General features: G+C 37.8%; 1 protein-coding gene across 1 annotated transcript in view; it reads right to left on the bottom strand.

Moving 5' to 3' along the window:
* Positions 1 to 562: 562 nt before the first annotated feature.
* RP1 (RP1 axonemal microtubule associated) overlaps positions 563 to 23,328 on the bottom strand; it is a 206,728-nt gene continuing 183,962 nt past the window's right edge. The window contains exons 16-18 of the mRNA XM_045455237.1: positions 17,369 to 17,546; positions 2,229 to 2,360; positions 563 to 1,553 (exon numbers count right to left, since the gene is read on the bottom strand). Coding sequence (XP_045311193.1) covers positions 1,537 to 1,553; positions 2,229 to 2,360; positions 17,369 to 17,546 — 327 coding nt within the window. The 3' untranslated portion in view covers positions 563 to 1,536. The remainder of the gene's footprint in view (positions 1,554 to 2,228; positions 2,361 to 17,368; positions 17,547 to 23,328) is intronic.

Consider the following 23,328-nt stretch of genomic DNA (forward strand, 5'->3'; position numbering starts at 1 on the left):
TCATTACATGAAAGAATGACTTGAAAAAGTTTATATTTATCATGAGGTCTAATTTCATCAGTTTTGAAAATTACTCAATCTTTCCAGCTTTATTCTAAAACTTATACCTCCCAATCCTTAAAAATTTAACAATGCTATCAAATAAGGGGTTAATATCCAAAATATACAAAGAACTGATACAACTCAAAAACAGAAAAACAATCTGATTACAAAATGGACAGAAGAATAAATAGAAATTTTTCCAAAAAATATTCAAATGGCTAACACGTATATGAAAAGATGGTCAATATCACTAATCATCAGGAAAATTCAAATCAAGACCAATGAGATATCACCTCATACGAGTAAGAATGGCTATCATCAAGAAAACAAGAGATTACGTGTTGATGAGGATATGGAGAAAAGGGAGCCCTTGTGCACCACTGGTGTTTAAGCTGGTAGCACCACAATGGCAAACAGCATGGAGATTCCTCAAAAAATTAAAAATAGAACTACCATATGATCCAGCAACTCCACTTCTGAGTATGTATCCAAAGGAAATGAAAACAGGATACTGAAGAGATATATGCACTTCCATGTTTATTGCAGCATTATTCATAGTACCCAAGATATGGAAACAATCTAAGTGCCCAGCAGCATGTCAACGGGTAAGGAAGATGTGAAAGCCATAAGAAGGAAATCCTTCCGTTTGCAACAACATGGATAGACCTTGAGAAAATTATGCCAAGTGAGATAAGTCAGACAAAGATAAATACTTTCTGAGATCCTGTATATGTGGAAACTAAAAAAAGGCTCAAGTTATAAAAACAGAAAGTAAAATGGTAGTTACCAAGGGCTTGGAGTTCAGGGGTGGGAACAGAAGAGATGTTCAAGGATACAAATTTGCAACTAGTATGTAAATAAGACATAAAGATCTAAGGTATAGTGACTATAGATGACAATATTGTGTTATAAACACTAAAATTATGAATACACTAGATCTCAATTATTCTCATTACAAAAAAGAAATGTATAATTACACAATGTGATGGAGGTACACTGTTGCATATTGCATGTATTATATATCTATTGCATAGTGCAATATATAAAAATATTAAATCAACATATGGTACACCTTAAATTTAAAAACATTTAACAACGGTAACATTTCAAAGATGTTTTCGCCAGAAGAGACAAATATTCATAAGACATGTAGAAGTTTTCCTCTTCAGCATTTTGTTACTCATAAAAAAAGTATCTATTTCTAGGGATTTCAGCTAGTATGTTATTTTCAACCAAGTCAAATTTTACTTGAGGTGGCCATCCCAGATTTAGGTGCCATTACTTCCTGACACAAGATTGAGTTTTCCTTCTGTGAAAAATTTTAACTAAGCACATGTTTCTCATGCAGTGTGAGATTTGTCACACTGTTCCAGGGATTCATGATACGACACGGAAATATAAAACTGGGCCTGTTCCAACAGCAAGAATCGAAAGGCTAATTTCTCTTCCCTCTGCTTGATGTGATAGCATCATAAGGTTGTCAGCAAGAGACATCTATTTTCTGTTACTCTCTGAAAGAAAAGAGAGCACACCCAATTACTAATTTTCAAAAAGCGCTTTTTAAAAGGTAACACTGCAATTTATCTGACTCTCAAGATGGGATTAAAAAAAAAAAAAAGGCCAGAGACATCAGTCCAGTATTTCATTTTACCCAAAGATTACTAGCTTGTGATGCACAGAATCTGTCAGATATCATTCATTATACTTCCCAATCAGAGAGAGAGTAATACATTTAAGGGCAAGAAAGAAACTAAAAATTCAAAACTCTGAGACCTACAGTACTTTATTCATGCCTCAGTTTCTTTATCAGTGAAACAGAAGAGATTATTTTTATTGTTACTTAGACTTTGGTGAGCATTTGCTGTTATTCATAAAATAGATGCATAAAATATTTGGTATGTGATAGCCCAGTACAATGTCATAATTGAATAATTTCTTCTTACCAAGTCATTGTTATGGATGAATATTAAATTCAAGATAAAGAAATGAACACATTTTCACATATATGTATTCTTTGCAATATAAAACCAAAACATAAAAAAAGCAAGATAACAGCTCAAAAGCAAGTTCATGTGCAATAATGTAACCTATATTTTAAAAATAACATGATGCTCTTCCTGAGGTGGCCACAAAGAAGCAGTGCAGACAAACAACCCAAAAGAAGGGGGGGAAAAGCTGTTGCTTACTTGCAGTTGAAGAAAGTAAGGAACACTTGGCCTCAAATGCTGCTGGTGTTTCTTGCTGATTTTTTGTCTCATGGATCTTTTCCTCCTCTTGGCTGGGTGTTGCTGACATACCCATTGGGTTTTCTCTGCCAACTGAAATTAAGATTTTAAAAGATGCCATCCTTTCAAAATCACTTGTTTTTTCTCAGAAAACTCACCATATGTTCAGCTATGCAAGTTTAAGTTTTGCTATTGTCTCCATTTCAATGCCTAGTCAAATCTTTTCACTCTGCATTACATACTTACCAGAAAATGACTTTTTATTCTTAGCAGCAGGCTGTGCATGAATGGTATTCCTATAAAATTTATTCACTGATTTGTAAATCCAAGCAATAATTTAACACCACAGTATGAATCAAATAACTTATTCAAGATGTTTTTCTTATGGATTCTAAACAGAAACTCCTTTGACAATTTGGTACTTTGGCTTCCTCAGAAGGGGAAACTGACTAAAACATGATTCAAATAATACTTCCTGTTACCTTACTAAAATATGAAAATCATAGAAATATATCAAATAAATATATATGTATAGATGTACATACGTATATATAAATATATGCACACACACATATAAATGAGGAAAACATTAGCTATTTTTCTGCCTTTTATTTAGAAGCAAGTGTTCTGGTATTTGGTCCAGGAATAGGTATCTCTAGTCTCTACCTGAATAATAACTCCAATTTTATAGCATATGTTCCTAAGTGCTATTTGTGTTTAGGATTTCAAAGTTTGAGTTGTTTGTGTTTCATTTTTAGGCATCAGCCATAGATGAGACCTCATCAGCAACAAAAAATTATACAGATGTCTGATTCTACACATTAATAAATAATAGCAGCTACGTCTTAATACCACAATTACAGCCAACAATTTAAGATGACCCGTAAGACATATGCTAGCACGAGAAGGCGCAATGCTCTCATAAGTACGGTTAACAGAAATCAGCAACACTAAAACACATGGAGTCATGGCACTGACTACACAACACTGGTATCTGAAGAACTGCCCATGATTATATTGTCATAAATAACCTTATAATTGTTTGATATCATATGATACAATTTCAGGCAATAATCATCTTTCAAACACCAAACTCTGGAAAACATAAGGTTTTCCATATGGTTTATTTACAATGCAATGCTTAGACACTGGAGATTGATGCTAACAAAGGAACTTTAAAATATTAAAAAGAAGATCAGAAATAACTAGAAATATGTCCACTGAGGGTAAATGGACACTTACAGAAAAGAAATAAAAAAGATTCCTAAATATAATATACATAGCATCCATTTTCTTATGGTCCATTAAGGGACCCATAATTAAGGGACTACATTATTTACAAATAATGTAGAAATCCAAGATTTACAAAGAGAAAATAAACTCTCTCCCAGTCACTGCCATAAGCATAAGAATAAATCAATGCAAAACACGCGGCTTTGACATCGATGAGGTCACAGCCCAGGAGGAGAACACATGAACAATGACCTCTGCTATATATTGCCAAGTGCTATAATGTACAACGCATGCACAGGTGCCTCGCACAGAAAGGGCTGTACAACAGTGAGCCTAAGCAGACTCTGAAACAGGAATAAGCATTTCTTACCTCTATTCTCCCACACTGGCTTTTCAAGATTCTACCTCATCCTCAAAACGAATGTCAAATTTTTATAAACACAACAGTTGTCTTAATAGTAGGAAACCTAGGATCTAGACGACATTTTCCGGATAGGTCACCTAGGATGGTCCTGTCCTTCTGTACAGAACACTGCCCATCTTGCCTTGGGGCCACGTGGGTCACAGCTGGAGGTCCAAAACCCAGGTACCAAACAGCCATCCAGTGGATTCACAGCCTACTCTGAATTGCGGTAACTCTTACCGGTATGCTCTCTCTGTCTCACGTTCACAATTTAAACAGGAGTGTGGAAATTTATCAAACATAAAATCAAACCTGTGATAAGGGTGAAAGAAACAGGACTGTCTAGCTGGCAATCGTACCAGAAGGTATGTATTATTGATAGCTGGGATTGACTGATTAATTTGCTCACTTCAGATAGCATCTCAGTATACCCAACAGTTTGGTAGCATCAAGATCAACCAGACAGAAAGGCTCTAACTACAAAAAGTGAACTAGTAAAAACATTTTGGTTCGCTGAATACCAGCTATTTAAAAAAGGCAAAACAGGGGTACCTGGGTGGCTCAGCTGGTTAAGTGTCCTACTTCAGCTCAGGTCACAATCTCGCGGTTCATGAGTTCCAGCCCCGCATCGGCCTCTGTGCTGACAGCTCAGAGTCCGGAGCCTGCTTTGGATTCCGTGTCTCCCTCTCTCTCTCTCTCTCTGCCTTTCCCCAGCTCATGGTCTGTCTCTCTCTTTCTCTCTCTCAAAAATAAATAAACCTTAAAATTTGTTTAAATAAATAAATAAAACAAAAAAGGCAAAATACACTAAAACACAATAGCAATGTGTCATGCTGTTATGGCATATATATTTAAATCTATAAAATATATTTTATTATATGAAATATGTTTTTGCCATATTCTTCTACATAAGATCATAATGTACACATTCAGAATCTGATGATCAGGTATATGACAGTATTCACTTGTATTCTGAAACTTGAATGATCTTAGAAGATTAGTATGAAGTGGAAATGAATTTTCCAAACATACTCTAATAAAAACTTCCATAAGACTTGAAGGAGATTCCTCATATTATAATAAAAAATTAACATCTGAACCATATCTTCAGTCCTGAATTTTTTTTCAAGTTACTGATACCCACGCCTCATGGTTTGAATACAGAAGGTGGCTAATACCATCAAGCCAGACTGGAATTTGAGTAAGAAGTGGCAAACTTTAGGCATAATTTAAGTCTCAGTTATGATACTTATAAAACTGGAATATACCCAGTTCACTGTTACTTAAGTGTTCTAAAAAAGAAACAGTGTATTAAGGTTAATGGAGGGGTGCCTGGGTGGCCCAGTCGGCTGAGTATCTGAGTCTTGATTTCAGCACAGGTCATGACCCCTGGGTTGTTGGATCAAGCTGATCCCACGCTGAGCATGGAGCCTGCTTAAGATTCTCTCTCTTTCTCCCTCTGCCCCTCTCCCCCCACTGGCATGCTCAAGAAAGAAGGAAAGGAAAGGAAAGGAAAGGAAAGGAAAGGAAAGGAAAGGAAAGGAAAGGAAAGGAAAGGAAAGGAAAAAGGGAAAAGGAAAAAGGAAAAAGGAAAAAGGAAAGGAAAGGAAGTTAGCTAATAGAAAGTCACAAGTTATACTGATCCAACATTCCCTAAGAAACTCCAAGAACACTGTGTTGTTATTATATGGAATTATAAGCGTGGGGTTTATTGTCTGGAACAATGGGATTGAACACACTTCCAAATAATCCATTGAGAACTTTCTCCATGGGCTCAGTGTAATAACTGACTATGTAAGCATATGAAATCAAATCTCTTCACACTTTCTCCTATGTATAGAGTTCATAGTACTGGGAATGTAAATTCATGATCAAGAGAATAAATATGTTTTGCTGCACAAGCCAACTATTTCAACTAAATTGCAGTAGGAACAATGACTTTTTATTATAAATCCTCAAGACACCATTAATTAAACCAAATTCTAACCAAATTGTAGACAAAGAAACCAAGTTACAGAGAAGTTATATGATTTGTCCTAAGTGATTACACGAGGGAATGAGAAGATAACTCCCCAAGAATCCATCAACTCTAAGTTATAAAAAATACACCATGATGAATCAGATCAGAAACTAATGAAACTGAAAACAGGACATCAATAGAGAAAATCAATGTACCAAACTCTGATTCTTTGAAATGATCAATAAAATTAGTAAGTCTCTTGTCAGACTAAGAAAAAAAAAAAAAGATGAAAGAACACAAATTACTAACATTAGAAATGAAACAGATGACATCACTACAGATCCCATGGACATTAAAAGGTTATAAAGGAATACTATCAACAATTCTATGATCTCAAGTTTGATAACCTAGATGAAATGGACTAATTCCTGGAAATCTGACAATTTGCCAAAACTCACACAAGAAGAAATAGAAAAAATGGATGGTCTTAAATCTATTAAAGAGACTAAATCAATATTTAATAATCTTCTAAAACAGAAAACACCTGGCTCAAACAAATTCACTGGTGAATTTTACACCAAAAAATTTAAAGGAGAAATTACACCAATTCTCTACAATCTCTTACAGTGGATAGAAAAAAAAGGAAATATTTCCCAACTCATTCTACGAGGTCAGGATTGCCCTAATACCAAAAAACAAAGACATCACAAGACAAAACTACAGACCAATGCTTCTGATGAACATAGATGAAAAAATCCTCAACAAAATATTAGCAAATTGAATCCAACAATTTATAAAAAAAAGATTAATAGAACAAGTCCAAGTGGGATCTATCCCAGGTATGCAAGACTGGTTCAACATTCCAAAATCAACTAATGTGAAAGACAGATACCATATGTTTTCACTCTTATGTGGATCCTGAGAAACTTAACAGAAGACCATGGGGGAGGGGAAGGGAAAAAAAGAAGTTAGAGAGGGAGAGAGCTAAAGCATAAGAGACTCTTAAAAACTGAGAACAAACTGAGGGTTGATGGGGGGTGGGAGGGAGGTGAGGGTGGATGATGGGTATTAAGGAGGGCACCTTTTGGGATGAGCACTGGGTGTTGTATGGAAACCAATTTGACAATAAATTTCATATTAAAAAAAAAGCTCCATTAATACCTATAAAAGCTGCAACTACATTTTATGGAACTATATAAATAATTGTGGAAACCTTAAAAAAAAAACAAAAATCAACTAATGTAAGGATTTGTAAGTCATTGAAAATATTCTTTAGATATTATATTGATGGATATACGTCATTATACATTTGTCCAAACCCAGAGAACGTACAATACCAAGAGGGAACCAAAATGTTAACTATGAATGCTAAGTAATCATGATGTGTTAATGTGGGTTCATCAATTGTAATAAACATACCATCTGGTGGAGAATGTTGATGGGGGAGGCTATGCATGTGGTAGGCAGGAAGTATATGGAAAATCTCTATACCTTACCCACAATTTTTCTGTAAACCTTTAACCGTTCTTAAAGAAAAACTGTTAAGAAAATATGGCTGAAAACAATTCACCATGAGAAGCTCTTCCTTTCTTTATAATCATAACCACAGGGGCGCCTCGGTGGCTCAGCCGGTTAAGCGCCAACTTCAGCTCAGATCATCATCTCATGATTCATGGGTTCGAGCCCCACGTTGGGCTCTGTGCTGACAGCTCAGAGCCTAGAGCCTGCTTCGGATCCTGTGTCTCCCTCTTCTCTGTCCCTCCCCTGCTTGTGCTCTATCTCTCTCTCTTTCAAAAATAAACATGAAAAAAAACAATCATCATCATAACCACAAACACTTGTATAGTGCTTACTGAGTACCAGGCACGATGATAAGCATCCTACAGATGTTAACTCATGTAATTCACACACCAGCACTGTGAGGCACTCCTCATCCTTATTTTACAGAGAATGGAAGTTTGGTACAAGTGCTATGAGAGCACACAGCTAGCAAGAGGCCTAACCGGGATGTGAACAACTGGTAGTGCATCTCAGAGCCTGTGAGCCTCCCTGACCTGCTTTGCTTTCAAACCTCTAGCTGTTTGGTAGGTGAACCAGTCAACAAGAGTGTCATCGTAGGGCAGAGCAATGACCTCCATACGATTGTGAGCCCTGCCAGACCAACCGGTATATAAATACACGTCCTTCAAGCACACGGGCTTCTAAGGAGGCCAGGGCCCAGCATTCAGGGGTACATGCTTGGGGACAACAGGTACCTTCCCCACAGGAAGGTTTTCACATAAGTCTCCTGAAATGTAACCTTACTATGATCTTCCTAAAATGATCTCTTCCCCTGTACAAGTCCCTGATTGCTAGGAATACCTGAAAATTTCAACTCTACCTTCCATGAAGAAACGTTAATGTTTAAAAAAAAAGGCATGGAGCTGGGCTTCTCTATATCTGTACTGAAATACAAACAAGACTCAACAGTTTTAAGGGGTATTTGTTGTTATGCTTGGTATACAGCAGGCTCAATCTATCATATATGGGAATATGAATCCCAGATTCTGTGAAATATATATATTCTAGTCAGAATATATTACTTTTAAGTAAACATTCTGCTGCTCACCACAAAACTCTAAGGAGCACCTGGGTGTCTCAGTCGGTAAAGCGTCCAGACTTCAGCTCAGGTCATCACCTCGTGGTTTGTGAGTTTGAGCCTGGCCTCGGGCTCTGTGCTGATAGCTCGGATAGCTATCGGATCCTGAAGGCTGCTTCAGATTATGTGTCCATCTGTCTCTCTCTCTCTCTCTCTCTCTGCCCCCTCCCCACCCTCGCTTGTTTTCTCTCTCAAAAATAAATATTTAAAAATTTTAAAAAACTCTCTAAGAGAGTTGCTTAACACTTTTTGAGTCATGGTTCCCTCTGAAAACCTAAAGGTCATGAATGAGCTTGTTCCCACCTTAAATACACACTTATGTGTATTTGTCTACAAATTATTTACTCAAAATATGTTTACTCAGTTTCAAAAGGTTCACAGACTCACACTAAAAGTTCTTACTGTAACTCAATGTTTTTATTCTTATTTACATATGACAAAACAGAGGTTAAGCCAGATGAAAAGATATATAGGGCAATGTCTGGGAGGGCCCAGAGTGCAGGAGCTTCTGTCCCCACTGAGTGGGGTGCCTCACCCTCCCAGTACATATATGTGTTCATTAACCTGTAAAGCTCCCCAAACCCCATACTATTGGGATTTTAGGGAGGCTTTCTCATATAGGCATGATCAATTATTAACTCCATTTCTAGCTCCTCTCCTGTCTCTGAAGAATGGGGAAATGAAGTTAAAAACACCAAAGATTCTAATCCTGACAGGCTCTTTCTGGTGACCAGCTCCCACCCAGGAGCCATCCAGGGACCCACCCAGAGTTGCCTCATTAGAACAAAAGACACTCTTAGTGCTCTCAGGACTTCAGAATTTACAAGGGTTCTAGGAGTTCTGTGCAGGAACCAGAGTGGGGGGGGGGGCAGGGGGGGAGTGGCAGAGACCAATATATTTTCTATTATCTCACACTGTTCTCTAAATTTTTTGTTATACCTTTGTTTATCTGTTATGGCAGCAAATTCAGTACCACCGAGAAAAGTAAGGGAAAATGTGGGTAAAAGTAAAGACAAATAGCCCACAAAACAGATTTTTCAATGGTACATACGAGTATAGCAAACATGAGCCTTTGTACAGCAGCCATTCTTTGTGCTTTCTTTTGTTAAAATGTGCATAGTCTAATGATTAATTAGAGTCCAAATAAATCCTGCAAAGGAACTGTTGCAATGAATTCTGCAGCCACATTTTTCATTACAGTCCTGGGTGGGGAAAATACAAACTTGACGTGGAAGCCAAAAGGCAAGTGGTACACACACGGATTTCTTCAACACTGTGGTTCTTGTCTTATGAAAACGAGGAAGTATTACTAGAAAGGCATTTTGAATAAATGTTAGTGCTTCCATACCTTTCCTCAGAATTCCTAGGATTCATGATGCTTCAATAAAATTTCCAAAGCAATATAACCAGCATTAACACAGGAAGTTGCCTCAGTATATTCAGAAATAATATCATGGTTGGCTTCTGGGAAGATGGTGGCGTAGGAAGACTCTGGGCTCACCGCGTCCTGCGGATCACTTAGATTCCACCCACACCTGCCTAAATAACCCAGAAAATCGCCAGGAGACTAGCAGAACGGATTCTCGGGAGCCAAGCGTAGACAAAAGGCCCACGGAAGAGGGGCCCCTCCTGAAGCGGATCTCCGAAGGAAAAGCGAGCTGAGCCTGCCCCTCCCACCCCCGTGCACCCTGCTGATCCACCCCAGCTAATACGCCAGATCCCCAGCACCACAATCCTGGCAGTGTGCAAGTAGCCCAGACGGGCCACCCCACCCCTCGGTGAATCCCGCCCCTAGGAGAGGGGAAGAGAAGGCACACACCAGTCTGACTGTGGCCCCAGCGGTGGGCTGGGGGCAGACATCAGGTCTGACTGCGCCCCGCCCACCAATGCAAGTTACTCAAGACAGCACAGGGGAAGTGCCCCACAGTCCCGCACCACTCCAGGGACTATCCAAAATGACGAAACAGAAGAATTCCCCTCAAAAGAATCTCCAGGAAATAACTACAGCTAATGAACTGATCAAAAAGGATTTAAACAATATAACAGAAAGTGAACTTAGAATAACAGTCATAAAATTAATCGCTGGGCTTGAAAACAGTATAAAGGACAGCAGAGAATCTATTGCTACAGAGATCAAGAGACTAAGGAACAGCCAGGAGGAGCTAAAAAAGGCTATTAATGAGCTACAAAATAAAATGGAGATGACCATGGCTCGGATTGAAGGGGCAGAGGAGAGAATAGGTGAACTAGAAGATAAAATTATCGAAAAAGAAGAAGCTGAGAATAAGAGAGATAAAAAAATCCAGGAGTATGAGGAGAAAATTAGAGAACTAAGTGATGCACTCAAGAGAAATAATCTACACATAATTGGTATCCCAGAGGAGGAAGAGAGAGGGAAAGGTGCTGAAGGTGTACTTGAAGAAATAATAGCTGAGAACTTCCCTGAACTGGGGAAGGAAAAAGGCATTGAAATCCAAGAGGCACAGAGAACTCCCTTCAGACATAACTTGAATCGATCTTCTGCATGACATATCATAGTGAAACTGGCAAAATACAAGGATAAAGAGAAAATTCTGAAAGCAGCGAGGGATAAACGTGCTCTAACACATAAAGGGAGACCAATAAGACTAGTGACAGATCTCTCTACTGAAACTTGGCAGGCCAGAAAGGAATGGCAGGAAATCTTCAATGTAATGAATAGAAAAAATATGCAGCCGAGAATCCTCTATCCAGCAAATCTGCCATTTAGAATAGAAGGAGAGATAAAGGTCTTCCCAAACAAACAAAAACTGAAGGAATTCATCACCACTAAACCAGCCCTACAAGAGATCCTAAGGGGGATCCTGTGAGACAAAGTACCAGAGACATCGCTACAAGCATGAAACCTACAGACATGACAACAACTCTAAACCCATATCTTTCTATAATAACACTGAATGTAAATGGACTAAATGCTCCAACCAAAAGACATAGGGTATCAGAATTGATAAAAAAAACAAGACCCATCTATTTGCTGTCTACAAGAGACTCATTTTAGACCTGAGGGCACTTTCAGATTGAAAGTGAGGGGATAGAGAACTATTTATCATGCCACTGGAAGTCAAAAGAAAGCTGGAGTAGCCATACTTATATCAGACAAACTAGACTTTAAATTAAAGGCTGTAACAAGAGATAAAGAAGGGCATTATATAATAATTACAGGGTCTATCCATCAAGAAGAACTAACAATTATAAATGTCTATGCGCTGAATACGGGAGCCCCCCAAAATATAAAACAATTACTCACAAACATAAGCAACCTTATTGACAAGAATGTGGTAATTGCAGGTGACTTTAATACCCCACTTACAACAATGGATAGATCATCTAGACACATGGTCAATAAAGAAACAAGGGCCCTGAATGATACATTGGATCAGATGGATTTGACAGATATATTTAGAACTCTGCATCCCAAAGCAACAGAATATACTTTCTTCTCGAGTGCACATGGAACATTCTCCAAGATAGATCATATACTGGGTCACAAAACAGCCCTTCATAAGTAAACAAGAATTGAGATCATACCATGCATACTTTCAGACCACAATGCTATGAAGCTTGAAATCAACCACAGGAAAAAGTCTGGAAAAACTCCAAAAGCATGGAGGTCAAAGAACACCCTACTAAAGAATGAATGGGTCAACCAGGCAATTAGAGAAGAAATTAAAAAATATATAGAAACAAACAAAAATGAAAATACAACAATCCAAAAGCTTTGGGATGCAGCGAAGGCAGTCCTGAGAGGAAAATACATTGCAATCCAGGCCTATCTCAAGAAACAAGAAAATTCCCAAATACAAAACCTAACAGCACACCTAAAGGAAATAGAAGCAGAGCAGAAAAGACACCCCAAACCCAGCAGAAGAAGAGAAATAATAAAGATCAGAGCAGAAATAAACAATATAGAATCTAAAAAAACTGTAGAGTAGATCAATGAAACCAAGAGTCAATTTTTTGAAAAAACAAACAAAATTGATAAACCTCTAGCCAGACTTCTCAAAAACAAAAGGGAGATGACCCAAATAGATAAAATTGTGAATGAAAATGGAATTATTACAACCAATCCCTCAGAGATACAAGCAACTATCAGGGAATACTATGAAAAATTATATGCCAACAATCTGGACAACCTGGAAGCAATGGACAAATTCCTAAGCACCCACACACTTCCAAAACTCAATCAGGAGGAAATAGAAAGCTTGAACATACCCATAACCAGCAAAGAAATGGAATCAGTTATCAAAAATCTCCCAACAAATAAGAGTCCAGGACCAGATGGCTTCCCTGGGGAATTCTACCAGACATTTAAATCAGAGATAATACCTATCCTTCTCAAGCTATTCCAAAAAATAAAATGGGAAGTAAAACTTCCAGACTCATTCTATGAAGCCAGTATTACTTTGATTCCTAAACCAGACAGAGACGCATTAAAAAAAGAGAACTACAGGCCAATATCCCTGATGAATACGGATGCCAAAATTCTCAATAAGATACTAGCAAATTGAATTCAACAGCTTATTAAAAAAACTATTCACCATGATCAAGTGGGATTCATTCCTGGGATGCAGGGCTGGTTCAACATTCGCAAATCAATCAACGTGATACATCACATTAATAAAAGAAAAGATAAGAACCATATGATCCTGTCAATCGATGCAGAAAAAGCATTTGACAAAATTCAGCATCCTTTCTTAAAAAAACCCTCGAGAAAGTCGGAATAGAAGGAACATACTTAAACTTCATAAAAGCCATTTATGAAAAGCCTACAGCTAATATCATCCTCGATGGGGAAAAACTGAGAGCTTTCCCCCTGAGATCAGGAACATGACAGGGATGCCCACTCTCACCGCTGTTGTTTAACATAGTGTTGGAAGTGCTAGCATCTGCAATCAGACAACAAAAGGAAATCAACGGCATCAAAATTGGCAAAGATGAAGTCAAGCTTTCACTTTTTGCAGATGACATGATATTATACATGGAAAAGCCAACAGACTCCACCAAAAGTCTGCTAGAACTGATACATGAATTCAGCAAAGTTGCAGGATACAAAATCAATGTACAGAAATCAGTTGCATTCTTATACACTAATAATGAAGCAACAGAAATACTAATAAAGAAACTAATCCCATTCACAGAAATAATATCATTAGGGTTAGCATTTCTGGGAATAGTCTACTTCTATACAAATGTTGACAATTTATGATACTGGTGATGAGGTTCCCTGGATCAATGAGAATTTCTTGGTCAATCTGGGCATCTACAACAGTGGGGAGAGAGAACTACTTAGGCAAACTTTCAGTATCAACTTTTTCCCAGATTCTGTGAATACTAACAGGTAACATACAGAATATAGAACACACTACCTCAAGATAACGTGAACCCTGAAGATTTTAGCCAAGGCCACAAAAGGTCAGCTAACTTGTAGTAATGTTCTAAGGATTCCTGCTTGAAGGCCATATCAACACGTGTCTTCATACATATTAATACCACTTCCTACAAAATGGGTTCTCTGCCTTTAATTCTATTAATTGCTTCTTCCTACTGAATCTCTGAGAGAGAGAATCTTACCCCTCACTTGTCCATGTCTCTATCCTGGCTCTCGAATTCTCATACAATGACAAGATACATAATGAGTGATACATAATGTACTGGGCTATAACATCACATCAATGCAAAGTGGTATTACAGTCACTTTTACAGGTTGAAAATAATCAGTGAGAAGGTACGAGGCTAAGAATTTTAAGTTTCCGGGGCTCCTGGGTGGCTCAGTCAGTTAAGGTCCGACTTCAGCTCAGGTCATGATCTCACAGTTCGTGGGTTCGAGCCTCGCGTCAGGCTCTGTGCTGACAGCTCAGAGCCTGAAGCCTGCTTCCATTCTGTGTCTCCCTCTCTCTCTCTCTCTGCCCCTCCCCTGCTCACATTCTGTCTCCCTCTCTCTGTCAGAAATAAACATTAAAAAAAATTAGAAAAAAAAAAGAATTTTAAGTTTCCTTTTAATTTGAAAATCCAGAATCCTTTGGAATAAGCCCTTCAGGGGTAGCAATCTTGATAGAGCTGAAGTCGATAACTTTACACTATGTCTGAAAATCCTCCATTCATTGTTTTTAAGTGGAAGAGGTACCTGCAATAAAAGTCCAGCATTCACTTAGAACTTCCGTAATCTAGTCAACAGACAAAATTCCATGATTTTCCCCACGGGTTAATCCAGATAGGAACAGCTTGTTGATCACAGGAATTTGCATCTAGTAAGAATGACTTGTAAGATCTCAGGCTGCTAAGTGACAGCCCAAAGTAGGGCAAGAGGAACCCTCCGGTATATCCAGGATAGACAGGAGCCCATAGGCAATACCCCACAGGGTTAATGAGAGCCAAACAGGCTTCTCATTTCTGAGACTGCTAGAGTCACCATGGGGCATTCAGATTTAAAAGAAGTCTATTGTCACTGAAATTGAATGCACAATTCCACTTCTGGTAATTTATGCTAAGAAAAAATTTCAGATCAGTGCAAAAATAGGTATGTACATGAATGATCATCCCAACATTGTTTATAAGAAAAAAAAATTAAACCACAAAATATCCAACATTAAAGGACTGGTTAAATAATTTGTAGTAAAGGCATTAATAAAAATCACTTGAAAATATGGTATAAATCTGAGTATTGATGAAAACGATATCTTTAAGTAAAGAAGCAGAAAAAATTGTTATATATATATATACAGAAGCCTATATATATATTATATACATATATATATAATATATATATATTGACAGAAGCCCTATATCTTGCTAAAAATATACTTTCAGTATACTTAGAGAAAGTAAATATATCCAACACACACTTTCACAGAAAAAAATCATGAAAAAATATACATAAATGTAAATAGTTTTTATCTCAGATAGATTTCTACATGAGTATATTTTCAAAATTTTCCACAATTACATGCATTACCCATATAATAAAAATAATAAAGGGGAAAAAGAAATTATATAAACAGATTACCGATGTCTATCAATCAGGTTAATCAGTGTAGCATCAGAAGAATTAGTGTCAGCCCTACTGGCTATAAGCTCTTAAAGTTCATTTACAATCAATGCGTTTTCAAACACATTATCAAATATAAAAGTGACGTTTCAAAAGACCACAAGAAATAATATATCTATTTTCCAAAGTGAGACTAAACTATATAACCCATGTTTCTCAGTGTGTGGCATAAAATAACCGACTACAAATGTTAGGTACTATTACTGAAACAAGGACTTTCATGTGCATTTACTTGCTTGACCCCACCAGCTTCACTGGGGAGACAGGGAAGGTATTACTGCTGTCCCAGTTACACAGACACAGCTGCCTAAAGTTAGTCGGCTTACCTAAGAGCATACAGCTGGTAAACAGAGAGAAGAAATCATCCGTGCTCTAGTAAGAGAACTACGCTGTGATGCCTGCAAAAAGGAACGACTTCTTTTCTACCGGTACCAATATCTTAGGTTGAGAGACACGGCCTCTAATTCTCTCTCTCATGTGTTGCCACAAATTATTTGCGCTCGTACTCATTTTTTTTCCAATTATTGCTACCTCTGCCCTCTCATCTCTTCCTCGCTGTTCCCCCCTTTCTTCCTGTGCCCTTCCGGCACGGTCGGTGTCCCCTACTAGCTGTTTCACACTACTTTTTCTTCCACTCCAGCCTGTACGTTCCTGCTTTCCCTCAAGTCATCTGTTTCCCTGCAGAGGGCCAGAGACAGATGGCAAACCCATTTTGTTGAGTAGGAGTGCCACTCTGTGCCAGTCTGTGGAAAAACAGAGGGCGGAGGGAGTGGCGATGCGGATGACAGTAAGTTAAGGTGTACTAGTCCAACAATTTGCAAAACTTGAAATATGGCAACTAAAGGCTGAGAAGGAATTGAGGCAGACAGCACAAAGAACAGGGCCAGATATATCATCATGTTAAGTCAAGCTCTTACTTAAACTATCTTCAACAGGATATTTTATATATACATATAAAGAAGATATATATAAAGAAGATTATATATATATAATCATAACACATATATGACACATATATGGTAATGTATCTTATAGGGAGATACACATGTAGACTTTGAGAAGCAAAGAGAAGTTAAATAAGAGTCAGACTAAGAAAATCATCTAGATTAAGCCAAAGTCCATGGGACTACATCAGGCAAAAATTAGACAGCAAACTAAATTTGCAGATAATTTAAGAACACAATGGAGTTACCTCACTGGCCTTTGTGTTCCAGCAAATACATTCTAAGCTTAAACTGTTTAAATAAAGTCCTCAGATCCCCCACTTCAATTAGCTAGGGAATCTGAACTTAGGAGAGAAACCAGTTTCAAAACATTCACATTTCTGTCCTAACCTTGTACTTTTTCCCCCAAATCCTATTTTTAATTCAAATCCCATTTGTAATGATCTTTTTTCTATCTCATTTTATACAGTGAGCATTAAAAATTAATAGCAATGAAACAGAATATTTCTAACAGATCCATTTCCTCACAGTGCATATGGAGATACCATTAAATAACAAAATACACATACACACACACACACACACAAACACACACACGTGCAAATGTACAAATTTTAAAACTACAAAGGAGCTTAATATAGCAAAAACTCTGTATCTAACATTAACTATCTGAAAATTTGGGTTGTGATCTTCATAATTTTTTTCACTGCTTCTAGAATAACAGCAACTTACAAAAAGGCTAATTAGCAGAGATCTGCTTAGTAAAAATGTGATGAAATTATCAGACACGAAACTATCACAAAGCACACCAAAATGGAAACATTTCAAAGTAAACGTACATTTGACGACTTGTGGATAGAAGAAAACATTCCCATTCTTGGTATAAATAGCTGGTTTTGCCTGTCCATCTGACTCAAGTCCAACAAATAACCCCGGGCTTTTCGTAGATTCCAGGCTTACAGATGCATTTTCCAAGTTCTTCTTAATTTTAAAATGACAGTCAGTATCTCCTGTACCCTGTGATCAATATAACATGATTTCATGAATGTAAGCAAATACCAAAGGGCAGAATTTAAAACCAGTCATTTGACAAGAATACAATTTTGCTTCATTTTCCAACCTCAGGATGAATACAGAACCTTTCGCATACCCTGTGCTACGCATCTCACCTTGTTCCATGGATTCAGAAATGAGACCGTGTGTTTGGCTGAGGCAAGGGCGTATGCCCTAGACAAAAGGCTCCGAGTAACCAAGGAGCTTCAATGAAGGAGAGTGCATTGTATGCTGTGTTTCATTTCAGAGTTACTAAACTATTGGTAAACAGAGAATACTAAGATGTGAAACTTTCCTTCTGAAAAATACTCTAAGATAATGAAAAAAGGGCTATTCTCACCATAAGTCCATTTACACCTAAACATAAACCAATTTTCTGTGCTATGCCACATTTTCTGAATTGAGTTTTTACCAGTAAACAGAGTTCACGTAAATTACTCAAAGACTGCATGGCAAAACATTCAAGAATCAGGTGCTTAGGCATAATCTACATACCCTTCAGACCATCAAAATCATCTCTCACCTTTTTAAAGGCACGTATCATGTCCTATTAGAAAATATTTCACCTTTTTCACCATTTAGTGCCTTAAAAAGTTTTCTTATAAGATTTAGGAGTTCTAGAAAATAAGTTTTGTGAAAATGAATCAAAACTTGTAATGCAACTATTTTATTTGTAAAAGATAACTGTATTCTGATCTCTACCTTCAAATGTGAACTTCTTGTAGATGAGAAACAAGTTGCCTGTGGTCTATTTCTCTCTCACAATATAAATATGGCTTAAGCAACTTCTGTCTTCTGTTCTTGTTATGGGTACAATAAAATTCTGGCTTTGATTTGTTCATAGCCAAGTAGAGCGCATGACCACACATACAAATAATAATAATAATAATAATAATAATAATAAATGTGTAAGGGCCAACAGGATAGAGATGGACTCCTTGGGTGTAGGGAGAAGAAAAGGAACTAAGCTGAGGAGAATCAGGAAGGGATTCCTAGAAGAGGTGAAGCCGATAAGAACTAAGCTAAGTGGAGGAAAGGGAGGGGTGGTAGGTAGTGGATTTCAGGCGCAAGGCAACATGAACAAAGCTAAGAGGCCAAAAGCAGTATGGTGTGTAGATGAACAACTTCTTGATGTTCTCGAGCAAGAGACAGGAAGGTGAATTCAGAAAGGTAGTATCAGTTTGTATGCAACATAGAAAGTCGAGCCTGATCTCAGACTGTGGCAGCCACTGAGGAGTGATACGGGCACATCTCAAATTATCCTCAGGAAATTTCTTTAATGCCCCTTTAATGACTCTCTAATACGCATTATCTACCCAATAAGTTACATCACGCTCTGCAGTTTTCTAGCAATGATAAACAGAATCTCAATTCTCTCCTGCTCTTCAAGTACACACCCCTGGAGGTCCCTTTTATTATCTTTTAGAATAGACTTCTTAAAAAATGTTTATCTATTTTGGGGAGACAGTGAGTGGGGTAGGGGCAGAGAGAGAGAAGGGGACAGAGGACCTGAAGTGGCTCCACGCTGAAAGCAGCAAGCCCAAAGCAGGACTTGAACTCATGAACCACGGGATCATGACCTGAGCCAAGGTCTGATGTTTAACTGAGTAAGCCACCCAGGCTCCCCTTTAGAATAGACTTTATATTTTAAAACAGTTTTAGATTTACAGAAAAAATTGAGAGACAGTACAGAGCTCCTACTTTTTCCTATTAATATATTGCATTACTAGGACACATTTCTTATAACTAATGAACCGATGCTGATACATTATTAAGTAACACTTCACTGATATTTCCTTAATTTTTAACTAATATCCTTTTTCTGTCCAGAATCCCACCCAGGATACATTTCTATCTGGTCACCATGTCTCTAGACTCCTTTTTGCTGTGGGAGTTTCTTACATTTTCCTTGTTTTTGATGACTTTGACAGCTTTGAGGAATACTGTTCAGGTATTTTGTGGGATGCCTCACTATTGGAATACGTCTGATGTCTTTCTCATGTTTAGACTAGAGTTTTGAGATACTGGGAAGAAGACCACAGGAAAAGGTGCCATTTTCATCACATCAAATCAAGGGTGCAAATTTCCAACGTGAGTTATCTCTGTTGAGGTTGACCTTGATCACATGGCTAGGTGTTGGTCAGGTTTTCTACTGCAAAGTCACTGTTTTTACACCCGCTCCCCACCCCCCCACCACCGCCCTTCCCATACTCTATTCTTTGGGAGGAAGTCACTGTGTGCAGCCCATACTTAAGGGAAGGAATTGTGCTTCACCTCCTTGCAGGCAGAGTATTTTATGTAACTTATCTGGAATTCTACATAAGAGATTTGTCTCTTTCCCTCATTTATTTATTTATTAAATCATTTACGTATATTACTATGGGCTCATAATATTTATTTTACACTCTAGGATATAATCCCACACTACTTTGTTTCTCAAACTGTTCCAGCTTTGGCCATTGAGATCTTTCAGTTCTTCACAAGTGTCTCTTAAAGTGTCTCTGAAAGTGTGTGTGTGTGTATGTGCGTGTGTGCTTGTGTGTATGTGTGTTGGCTGATCTCAGGGTTCATGAGTTCGAGCCCCAATTCCAGTAAAAACATGAGCCCCGCTTCAGGTGAGCCCTGATTCTCTTTCTCCCTGCCCCTTGCTCACTTGCATTCTCTCTCCCTCTCTCTCTCACACACAATAAATAAATATATATATATATATATATATATATATATATATATATATATATTTCTGTTTAGACACATGAAAAGATGTTCAACATCACCCATCATCAGGGAAATACAAATCAAAACCACATTGAGATACCACCTCACACCTATCAGAATGGCTAAAATTAACAACTCAGGAAGCAAAATACATTGATGAGGATGTGGAAAAAGGGCAAACACTTTTTCACAGTTGGTAGGAATGCAAACTGGTGCAGCCACTCTGGAAAACAGTATGGAGGTTCCTCAAAAAACTAAAAATAGAACTACCCTACGACCCAGCAAGTGCACTACTAGGCGTTTATTCAAAAGACACAAAAATGCTAATTCACAGGGGCACACAGGCCCCAATGTTTGTAGCAGCACTAGCGACAACAGCCAAATTATGGAAAAAGCCCAAATGCCCATCAACTGACAAACAGATAAAGAAGATGTAGTATACGGAGTATTACTTGGAAATCAAAAAGAATGAAACCTTGCCATTTGCAACCATGTATGGAACTAGAGTGTGTTATGCTAAGCGAAATAAGTCAGAGAAAAACAGAGATCATATAATTGCACTCATATGTGGAATTTAAGAAACAAAACAGATGACCATACGAGAAGGGAAGGAAAAATAAGATAAAAACAGATGGGGAGGCAAACCATAAGAGACTCCTAAATACAGAGAACAAACTGAGGGTTGCTGGAGGGGAAGTGGGTGCAGGGGTGGGCTAAATGGGTGACGGGCATTAAGGACACTTGTTGCGATGAGCAGGGGGTGTTAAATGTAAGTGATGAATCACTAAATTCTATTCCTGAAACCATTACTACAGTATCTGTTAAGTAACTTGGATTTAAATTTTAAAAATAAATAAATAAATAATCTCATTAGAGTGAGCAGGAAAAAAAAAAAAAAAATCTCTGTTTTATCCCTAACCCAAATACAAACGGATTAATGGAATGCAGATAGGAAATAAAAGAAACTACGTGGGTTCTGGATGTAAAAGGGTCCTGTTGTATTTTGTGTGTCTTCCTACATATCCACAACATATACCAACGGGACAAAGTCTTGTTAGAGTGTTGATGCTCTGACCGCCGCTGCAACAGCATGTGATGTGCCTTTGCCTCTATCTGGTTTCTTTCTAGAAGGACACTTCCTACTCATCACCCCCAAGTGATATTTTAACTTCTTATTCATTACTGAGCACCTACCAAATGTCAAACCTTGTTGAAGAGTTTGGGGTATTTTAATAAACGAAGCAAATAAGAATCTCTTCCTTATGGTGCCCACATTCTACAAATTAATATACATTCTATACATCGTACTATTATTAATGCTTCTCATCAGCTTTCTCTTTTCCAGGATGACTCACTCAACAATTTATTCTTGTCTTAAAGTCTGTTGCTTGTGAGGGGAAGAAAATCTTTGTTGCTGTCCTCAAGCCCCTCTGTGTATTCTTGAAATCTCCTTCATGCTATAAACATCAAAACTAATGCATAGACTATGCTCTATAATAAACAGCAAAATGTAAGATCGTTTTCTGGAAAATTCAAACAAAATAGCTAATCTTACAATTTTAATAAAATTCTTCAAAAATTTTTTGATTAAGTAAAAACATAACTTTAATTCCCAGTTTCCAGTTCTGCATGTAAGAAGCTTAGAAGTTACTACTCTGTCTTAACAAATAAAAAGCTAAACAGATTGAAAAATCACCAACTCCTTTTAGAACCGTCAGAGGAGTGAGGATACAGGTAATTGCTGCCCCCAAGAGTAGAGAGACAGACAGGCAAATACAGGGAGTCACAGCTTACCAGAGCAAAGACTCAAAAGCAGGAACTAATGAGGAAACCATGCCCGGGTAGGAAAACTTGAACTATAATTAATGAATTGCTCAATTGAGCCTCAGTGAGGACAAGTCTCAGAGTTAAAACTCCAAGGAATTCCAGTCAGAAAAGGCCCTTGTACTTTGTGACTTTATCTCCAAGATCTCAACCAGGGTCCTACAGTGAATATCAAAGAATTCCCTTGTGCTTCTGGCAGGGGGAGGGAAAAACGAACCATTTTTAAATACACATACCACTTTGTTCTTCTTAACAAGAACTGCCCACAGGAAAAAACCACTTAATTATAGCCTCAACTTTTGGGGTGTTATCAGACCCTTAATGACCTGGGGAAAGGGAAATATCCAACTTCCGCCCACTCTACCTATCCCAGAACTGAGAAGCACTTGTTAAGTTCATATTCTAGGGACATAGGCTCACTAAAATCATATGATCTATTATCATCTACATAAAACTAAGTCTTTTACTGAATTTTATACTTTTCAATCCACTGCCCTAGCATTGTATACCCAGCCCAGCCCATTTATACATCTATACCACTTCTTAAAAATATGAATTATCTTTAACTTTGTAGTTATGTACATCTAAAGGAAAGAGGCAAAATTAAATAAATTTGCCATGAGAGAATCTGTCCCAGTTTCTGCAAACGAAATTCTTGCCCATGAACAAGGATCCTCCTAGTGTGGGTGTATCCATGTGTGTACGTGCCTTTTGTTTGTATCCTGTTTAGTTTATTTTTCCTCCAACTCTTAACATCTCTTTTTCCTTTACACTGATTCTAGGTGATGAATTCCACCCATGTTTTGAGGCTTGTTTTCTTCTCTGTTTCTTTATTTTTTTAATATTTACTTTTAAGAGAGAGAGAGAGAGAGAGAGAGAGAGAGAGAGCGGGGGAGGGGCAGAGAGACAGGGAGACACAGAATCGGAAGCAGGCTACAGGCTCCGGGCTGTCAGCACAGAGCCCGATGCGGGGCTCGAACTCACAAACCATGAGATCCTGACCTAAGCCGAGATAGGATGCTTAACCGACTGAGCGAGCCAGGCGCCCCTGAGGCTTGTTTTCTTCTTTAAATTAATAGCATTACAAATGTCCCTAGTGAAATGCATGTTTGTTGCTAACTTGAATCTTCACCACATCAGGTGATTTATTCCTACACCATAAAAATTTCATAGTAACAGAAACATTTATTATAGAATCAGCAGCATA

This window comes from Leopardus geoffroyi, chromosome C3 (genome assembly GCF_018350155.1).
Source record: "Leopardus geoffroyi isolate Oge1 chromosome C3, O.geoffroyi_Oge1_pat1.0, whole genome shotgun sequence".
Classification (NCBI taxonomy): Eukaryota; Metazoa; Chordata; class Mammalia; order Carnivora; family Felidae; genus Leopardus; species Leopardus geoffroyi.